We start from the raw sequence: 9450 nt of genomic DNA, 5'->3' as shown, positions 1-9450 counted from the left end.
AGGTCAGATCAATATCTCTGCTGGAGAGGGCATGATTGCTTTGAAGGTGGATTTTTCAGGCATTGAACAATGTTCTAAATTCATTTAAGGTGAAATCAATACCTCTCTGATTGTGGGGAATCCAGTCATGCCATTGATAAACACTTTGGTAAATGTGGCTTAATCCCCAACTATGCTTGATCTCAGCAAAACCCCCTCAGCACTACATTGTCATGCTCGAATACTGTGCAGCTCCATTTTTATGGACAGTTACTGTGTTCTAGTGACAGAAGAAAGGAGCCTGTGGTCCTTGTTTGTAAAGCACTGGGATCCCTCAGAGTGTAACGTGAATGCCAATGGGCTGTGGTTCTCTCTCACCCAGGTTTCAGTTCCAGAGCATGAGACATTTTCACTTTCTCCTTTTTTTTTTTTCTTCCTTTGTGACAGAGCACTCAGCTGCTGTTTGTGAGCAGCTGTTCTGTTTCCCCATCTGCCTGCAGTGGTTCCCGGACCAGCTGCACTGTGTGGCCGCCAAAGCTTTGTTAAAAAGTAACGAAGTTGGAAAAGAGCAGGAAAACCCGTGACCTGGGGTGGATTCTACAGCACACTGTCTATGGGTGCTGAGGGACCTGGGTGACTTCTGTGTCCAACTAGAGATGCATTTTCTGTGCATCTGTCACAGTAAGGCTCACCTGCTCAGTCAAAGCCATTAATCATGATGTGATGCTGAAGTTCTCTGGGAAAGGGAAGTGTTGCTGACAGTGGCAAACAGCTTATGTTCACGTCTCATGGAAACTTAAATGTTTGTAAGTGTGTGTTCAGCATCTGCCATCCTCATACTGCGTGACTTGGACACAGAGGGGGTCAGGTGTAGGTAAGAACAGGCCTATGATGTGCAGCATGGCTTTTTTTTTTTTTCGTTTCTTGCAGCCAGATTTCTTGTGGATGCTACAGCATTATATCTAAGTATTTGTCCATTCTTGGTTTTATGGGCATATTTTTCCAATGATAATCACAGTGTGTCTTTGGTGGTTCCACCTTTGAGCACTTAAAAATCAGTGAGGAACAATTCAGTGTGTGTGCAGCTATGTAGTAGGTTTGTGGCATGTCAGGGTTTCAGCTTTTGCCTAACTTTATTTTCTTTGTATTCCAGAAGAAGGCATGGCATACAATTAAAACCATGGTTAACTTACCAGTCATCAGTCCCTTCAAGAAACGCTACTCGTGGGTACAGCTAGCTGGGCATACAGGTGAGATGAGTCTTCAGTGTGTTTGTCTTCGGAGTGGGGATGGCAGCACAAGGAAGACAGTATTTCAGTATTTCTCTATTTCCTTCCTTCTGGTGAAAAGGAAGCAGGCAACATCATGTAACCCTGTGAAATACAACATCTTTCTTTCAGTTGTGGTGAGGATGGGCAAGGGGCAGTGATATACCTGAATAATGAGATGAGTGAGGAAGCAATGGTCAGACTCTGGAGAAGGGCCAGGCTGCCAGTGCATCCTTGTAAGGTAACAGATGTAAAATACCTGTTAGAGAGAAACAAGAGGGACTGGGGATTTGAAGCCCTAGTTCGTCTGTTGCTGTTGGTTGTGGTATGGGATCATCTTTCTTGACTGAATAATCAATATGTTACTTTCCTAGTGGGAAATGTTACGTGCCTTTATGTACCTCAGCCCTGGCAAGGACAGTGTTTCTAACACCAACCCCAAATCCCTCATCTGAATGTAAACTCTCGGGTAGAAAACAGGACTGGTGAAAATCAACTTGCTGACTGGGTGTTTGCATTGTGAGTCTGTTATTGTTCACTATATGAGTACAATGAGTAGGTTCTAGTTTTGTGCCTGTAGAAGTTGGTAAGTGTGCTCCTGATGGAGGCTTTGTTTCATTGAAAGGCCAGAAAAAAAAAAAAACAGCAAAGAGAAGTTAACATATTTGCTTCTCTCGTGCTTCATTTATTTCCTATGCAATCCTTGTTCCTAAAGCGCGAGCGTGGGATTTATTAGTACACATGTGGGCAGGCACCTACGCTGCATCGTGCTTTAATGCAGTACCTGAACCACCTCTTTATATGCATTAGCACTAATACAGCGCACTTCAAAGCTGTGCAGGGGAATTTATTTAGTGCTAGAAATGGGATATCTGCATTTTGCACAGTGGTGTTGGTGGGGCTAACTTTTATCACACAGAGCGCAAAGATGACCCCGTCTTATTGCTGTTTTATCACAGTCTGTATGGAGTTGGTTTGATCTGTAAGGAGTCATGTGTAATCATAACCCTTCTGGAGGCTTGTGTAGAGGGTGGAAGAGGAGGGTTAAGAGCTTACTAGAAGCTGATTTGGAGAGATACTGTTCTAGTTTGCTTTAAATATTTTTTTCTTGGTTGTATCTAGTCCATCCTTTTTGCAGCTGCTGTTCTCTGATATGACAAGTTATTTCTACTGGGCCATCACCACCCTCACCCTTGTGCTGCGGCAACGCCAGTTCTAGGATGTTTCAGAAAAGAACTGGTTTGCAACAGCTGAAGGATTCTGGTGTGATAAAAGTTGAGCATTAGTGTCAGGATTAATGAGGCTGCTATACTGACATCTATTTTGTAGATTAAAGGGTACCTCTGAATGAAAGATGTGTGTGGTTTTGTTTTTTTTTTTTCTCAGACATTATTGGCAGGTTGCAGGACAGGAGAGTGTTTGGACAGGGGACTCCAGACAGCTGGAGTCTTAATTACTGCCACTCTTGGCCTATGCAGACTGTTGCTTGTACTGGATACCGTTCAGGCACAGGGTATAAAAAACCCCCAATTTCACTACAGGCTATACCTGCAGGTTAGCAGAGCTCCAGAGAAGGTCAATATCTGAAGATAGATGCATGCGCAACCGCAGCGTGTGTGTGTAGAAAGGGCAGTGCTTGGCTTCTGGCCTGTTCGTGGCTGTTTAACGATCACTGATTGACGGTGCTGCCTTGGTTTGTACACGTGCAGCAGGTATACCGATGTGAGGATTAAGGGCAAAGCCAACACTGACAGTGTTATGCAGCTTTAAAATAGCCTGTCAGAGGATTAATGAATTCTGGCTTCTGGCTTCTTCCTGTGCATTTTAGTAAGTGCAGTAGTGTTTAATACCCTAACAAAGTTCAGCATGGAAAAAAACCCGGTGGCCTGGAGCAGCTGCACTCCTTAAAGCTGTAAATTCTGACGTGGGAATGTATCCAAATGGACTTTCACTTCCAATGCCTCTGTTTGCCTTGGGTGGTTTTTGGGTTTTTTTTTTATGAAAAGCATGTCATTTTTTTCTGTTCAGGGGAAGCCTTTAACTGGTGTCATGAGGCTGAGGTAGGTGAGGCTGGAATGGTGGGGAAAGTGTTTTTCTTATTTGTGGGTCAGTCTTGTCAGCATGTGTTTGATTTTCTTTTTTAGGGAGTTTCAAGGCAGCTGATAGTGGGAAGATTCTCAAACGCTTCTCGGAGAATGAAAAGGAGTGTTTTGAGCGATTGATGAAAGACCCACTACGCTCCTGCGTCCCTTGCTTCCATGGAGTTGTGGAGAGAGACGGCGAGAGCTACATTCAGCTGGATGACTTGCTTACTGATTTTGAAGGGCCTTCTGTGATGGACTGCAAGATGGGGATCAGGTGGGCACATGAAAAAGTGCTTTCTAACCCCAGTGCATTTGAAGGAAGTGGGGGGATGTGGTTGTGCTCTGTCTAGAGGAGTTTGGTAACATTTTTGAAACCTTGGGAATCAGACCAGACAACCTGTTGTTTGTTTGGCAGTCGCTTGGACAGCCTCAGGGGAGTATGTCGCACTGCTACCTGATTGTGTATGGATTCTGAAAACTAGCTGATCTATGGCCTCAAACTGTCCTCATTAAGCAATTGTCAGGAGTGACTTAAGACAAAGTTTCTCTGTAGTGACCTGATAATACATGGGGGGGAAAATTATGATTCATTCAATGCCAGTTCATTTAATTTTTGTGTATGCAAAAAAAAGTGACTTTAAAAACCTATGAAGAGTAGAATTCCCAGCTCCAAATGTGACTGACTGAATAGCAAAGTGAAAGCCCATTTCCAGAGCTTGAATGAGTCTTCACTGGTATTGAACTATTCCGTAAAGAAAACAGTTGATCGTTTGCTCAGGACTGACCTGTTATTCTGTTCTCTGATGTCTCCATGATGCTATCACCTTGTTCTCCAGATTTTCAGTTTCTTTTTCTTTTCTTGTCTGTGATTAAGAAGAAACCTCAAAATGTTATCTAAGCATAACAAATAGATGGAATCTGTTGAGAGCTTGGAGTAACAGTACAGAGAGGAACTGTTACAGTAATCTGTTGGGTGGCAGCTCAGATGCTCGAGAGCTACTGTCATAAATGACTTATGCAACTTACAGGAGTGCAGACAAGCCTTTTCAAATAGATTTAAAATCTTTAATGAATTGTCAGCTAAATCAGAGTAGAAATGTGTAGCACTGGTATGCCCATAAGAAAGAGGAGAAGGATTTGCAACAGTACATATCTTATTCAAAGTAGGTGACATTCTGGTAACGAGTGACAGCACTCCTAAACACCAGCCTGGTTTATTACACTGTGATGAAAAAAGTACACTTTGGGCACCTGATAGAGTGCAAGCTTTAGGAGTCCAGTGGAATGCACAAAACACACTGAGTGCTTTTCTAATGGTTACCAGATCAACAGATTGAGTAATAACAGCAAATTGTGGAAAATTTGTCACGCTTCACCTTCCGCTTAGTTACTGCTTCTGGTTTGGAACTGCTCAGATAATCTGTTTTACTCTTTATTTTTACTGTATGAAGACTGATTCTGTCTTTCACTGTGATGCACTAAGTAAAACCTTAATTGCTCTCTGAGGCCTGAAAAAATCACACATGACTGATAGTAGTTTTTTTGAGAAGACAGTGAGACTTCAGCAGACTTATTTGCTTTCCATTTCACTGTAAGTGATCCCTCCTAACTGTCCTCTGAAAATACTGTTTCATGGCACAGTAGGAATTCAGCTTTCTTGCATTCTGTAAGCAGGACATAACAATAACATGTAATAGGAAGTAAAGGTATAGTTAGAACAAGAAGTGAATGATACAATTCCCCGTTCCTGCAGCTGTTTCACCAAATATGCCTGTACGTTCGCTAGTCTGTGTTCTTTAGTTTCCCCATATGCAAAACTGGGGTAATGATAACACTTACTTTCCTCCTTGGCATTTCTTGAGGCCAGTTTAAAAGTTGTGAAAAGAATTATCTGGGGAGTCCTTACAGTTTTGCTGGTCTGTTTTTGCAGGACATACCTGGAGGAAGAGTTGACTAAGGCCCGTGAAAAACCAAAGCTGCGTAAGGACATGTACAAGAAAATGATTGAAGTGGATCCTCTTGCTCCCACGGCTGAAGAGAATGCCCAGCATGCTGTCACCAAACCCCGATACATGCAGTGGAGGGAAACCATCAGTTCTAGTGCCAACCTGGGCTTTAGGATTGAAGGGATTAAGGTAATAGTTTCACTTCTGCCAGTTCTTGGAGGCTGACCTTTGTTCAGTTGATTCATCAAAAACTTGTAGATTAATCAAAAAGCTTTTGCACATCAGTAGTTGAGTTTTCTAAAGGATTATGTGAAAATGCACAAATTGAAACCAGAGTTCAGTATATTGTGGTTTAAAAAGCCTCTGTTGTAATTATATCAGAGTAGTGTCAGCAAAGTTAACTTCAGAACTGAAGAAATAACTGCCTCTCCCTATGCAATTACCTTCTTTATCCAAGAATGATACATATTTATTCTACGTGAATCACAGTGTCTTTGTTCCAGTAATGTTTATTTGCAAGGCATGTTGAAAGCATTTGCTTAGATATTCTTGGCATCAAGGAAACCCCTTTTCCTTTTAAGTATATGACAATATCCGGTATAGATGGAACTGGAATAAAGCCAAAACAAACAAAAATAAAATTTCCCTATCAACAAAGTCCATCTGCTGTTCTTGATGGGTAAGTTTTGCCCCTGTGCCATACCTTGGATACTACCTTACAGCCACAGAAGAACCTTGGTAGTTGTCTTTCCTACCCATTATTTCTTCATATTTGTTGTGCCCCATGGCAATGTCAGATACCTACCCAGAAGCCCATTAGGACCTACTGCCACCTAACTCAGCCGCTTGAATGTTAACACTTGCTGGAATCCAGAAGTGTGTTTGCTGCTTGCATAGGCCTGTCGTAGCTAGCCTTAAACTACTTTGGGGTTTAGATAGCAGTGCACCTGTAGCAGCACAGAGCATGGTGAGGGCTGCCCAAACACACCCACACCTCAGATGAGTACTGCAGTTGTGCTGGTTCAACTGTTCAGGCTTCACCTGAAGCCCATGATGGGACCTCTATGAAGAAGCTAGCATGGGTTACCCTGTGTGATTTCAGGATGTTCCCAGAGCATGTATGTTTAATTTAGGTGTGTTAGAACACTGTGAATTATAATCTGGATTACTTTTGCTCCATTTCTTAGTTCAAGCACACAGGAAGAAGAAAGGGATAAAAGAGGTTGACATGGACAAACAGAGGTTCTTTTAAGCACTGCTTTCTTCTCTGCTTCCCTGTGTTGTGTTCTTCCTTCGTCATTCACAGATTCTCTTGCTGTGATACAGGAACTAGGGCTTCCAGCTCATGCTGTGCTGGCCCCCTGTACACTGTGCCACCCACTCCTGGCTATTAGATGCAGGCATCCTCATGCAGGAACTGTCGGGCTGGTAGATGATCTGGCTCCAGTCCAGCGAAGACGTTTCCTATCTTACCCTTTAGCCATCTAATGATGTTATCAAGATACCAGTTTTATTTGTATACCACTCAGATCTTTGGATGCTCTGTGTAAGGAAATCAGGAACCCGGGTGATCTTAAGACCTCTTACATAGATTCTTGTAAAGATAGTTGGTCGGCGTAGAAGACATAGAGATGTATGCTGACTCCTGGAGAGTAACTTGGCTAAGAGAGCACAAGGGAGCTCCAGTGAGACCTCCTGGCTTGTTCTTTGTGGTTTGATTGGTTATCGGAAGTGGGAGAAGTGGGTAGTATGCCGCATGGACTGCGTGATATTTCCCTCTGCTGCTACAATGCTGTAACTATGCAAAACAGGACACAAATACTTAATCCTTGATGAAGCACAGGAAATACTTTGGAGTACCACAGTACATTACCTTTTCCTCTCTCTCCCTGTGCTGTTATGAGGGATGTAGGTTCATTCTCTTAATTTTATACATGGAGAAGTGGTGAGAGAAGTGAGTGGTTGAAGCAGTATAGCAAGTCAGTACTCAGTGCTCTGTTTCACTGTAGCTGAACTGCACATCCAGTTCTGTACTTGCAGAAAAGCAAAGCCGTGCTGCAGAGATCCCCACTTTGAGAGCAGAGCCCGTGAGGAGCTGTGGTGCCAGCTAGTGGTTGTTCTCCCTGAGTGCAATGGTAATTCCTAGCTGAGCAGGTATTTTGGGTTTGATCATTAAGAAATATTCCTGCCCTGTGGCTGCTGGAGTAAGAAGCAGAAGTGAAATCGTAAAAGCCCTTCAGTGAAGTGTCTGCCAGTAAATGAGATCTGTTTTCACTGTATGGACTCCTTCCTCAGTGGGGTTCCTTTTCTCTCTAGATTGTTGATCCATCTCTTTTCCTTCCCTTGCTTCCATATCTCTGAAATCAAGTCAGGTATGGTCATATACGGGACTTGTCACTCTTCAAACTGTTTTTGATACGAAGAACTGTTGGGTTTGAGAAACATTCAGTCTCTTGTGCCTGCCAGGTTCAGAACACAGGTTACCTTTCTGGAAGGGGCTGTCTGAAGGCTAACATTGCAAACACTGTCTCTACAGCACTAAACTAATAGTTGTGCAGAGCAGACATGCATGGGGCTGAGAACAAGGAATTCTGGCTTACCATTCTGTCATTGGATCTTTGCAGTTTGGGAAGTTACTTCTTCCTTTGGTACTATTTCTTTAGCTGTAGCCATTTTCCCCAGAGGACGTCAAACTTGATTAATAAATCTTTGTGAACCCATTTAGGTCATGACCTTAACCCAGAGCCCTTTAAGGGAAGTGTGCAAAGGAATGTGAGCAAGACCACACAGGTTAAGATAGGTAGCACTGTTTTATGGAGCTGCCAAACTTGCCATCCTGCTGGCCATGTCACTGTCACGTGGAATGAGAAGTGCTGCAGGTGGCCCACTAGCTGCCCTGTGCAATGGACAGCTCTGCTGCACAACAGTGTGTGTGGAGGCCTTGACAAAGGTATGACTTTAAAGCGTGAGTCAGGCAAGTGCCTTCTGAGGATCAGGCACATTCAGAGGTGTTGCAGGGACTTGGTGTAGAATATGAGGGATGGTACCATTCAAAATGGTGATGTTGTTTACACCAAGTAAAGATGGGCAACGGTTACATTTGCTGCCAATCGCTGCAAAGGAACTAAGTCAGAAAAGTGTTTCTAAACCACAGGGAAGCAAGCAACTAGACTGTCCAGATGAAAAAACGAAGAAAAGCGAACACACAGCAGCCATTTCCAGTCATTACTCTGGGATTTGGGGCATGGGGAGAAATTATTTTTAAAACAACCTTACTCTAGTGAAGAGGTACAAGGCATCAGACTAAGTTCCAAATTTCTACGTGTGTTACCATACATCAGATTATGAGTATTATCATACATCAGATCAGATGGCTCCTAACTTTCATGGCTTACCTGCTGAAATTCTCTTGCATAACTTACACATCTCATCGGGCTGACATGCCACACTTGTATCTGGCCCAGAGCCTTGGAACAAGATTCTGTTTATTCTGCTGTTAGAAAGTCTGGTAGGTGGGAGGCTGTTCTGCATGGCTTTGCCTTTCTGTCAGTTCATTCTCTTGCATGATAAATCTCGAAATGTAGCTTTATCAGACTTTTTGTGCGTATATACTGGGACGTGAGTTTTGCTGTGGTGTAAATAGTATTTCACCTACTGAAACTGGAGCTGACTTTACCCAGTTTTGGTGCAGTGACTTTTAAGACATAGGAGGGGACACATTTTGATGATCTGTTGATTTATTCCTATAATGCAAATGAAGAGTTTCATTGGACTAATATGATGGAGAGGAATAAAGTTTGATAATCCTGCAGACTTTTAGTGGATACAGGCTACCAGCTGCAGTAATTGCTGTATTTTATATGCGTGTCCCGAAAGCTCATATTTGTGTCTCTTGAAGCAAGAGGGAAGTTCTTCGAAAAATGAATGTTAATATAGCCTGTGTTGACAGATACCTCTGATTCATGCGCTGCTATTATTTACTTGTCGCTCACAAGCACAAACTGGTCACTACCAGCACTTCAAAAGACTTGTTTTTGTAGTAGCAGGATGCGTCTTCTGTACTGAGCCTTGCTGCTGACAGAAAAACATACTCCGAGTTTCTCCAGGAACCCAGTTGGATACAAGCATGCCTGCACTGTCCTTTCCCAAAGCTCATACACCTTTTCACACTCT

General features: G+C 43.0%; 1 protein-coding gene across 1 annotated transcript in view; it reads left to right on the top strand.

Moving 5' to 3' along the window:
- Positions 1 to 1132: 1132 nt before the first annotated feature.
- LOC104495808 (inositol-trisphosphate 3-kinase A-like) overlaps positions 1133 to 9450 on the top strand; it is a gene marked incomplete at its 5' end in the record, with an annotated part of 13113 nt that continues 4795 nt past the window's right edge. Inside the window, 3 exons of the mRNA XM_010138825.1 lie at positions 1133 to 1229; positions 3392 to 3605; positions 5262 to 5466. Coding sequence (XP_010137127.1) covers positions 1133 to 1229; positions 3392 to 3605; positions 5262 to 5466 — 516 coding nt within the window. The remainder of the gene's footprint in view (positions 1230 to 3391; positions 3606 to 5261; positions 5467 to 9450) is intronic.

This window comes from Buceros rhinoceros, unplaced genomic scaffold (genome assembly GCF_000710305.1).
Source record: "Buceros rhinoceros silvestris isolate BGI_N320 unplaced genomic scaffold, ASM71030v1 scaffold7456, whole genome shotgun sequence".
Taxonomy (NCBI): Eukaryota; Metazoa; Chordata; class Aves; order Bucerotiformes; family Bucerotidae; genus Buceros; species Buceros rhinoceros.
The sequence above is the reverse complement of the archived record's forward strand: the minus strand, read 5'-3'. Positions and strand labels throughout refer to the sequence as shown.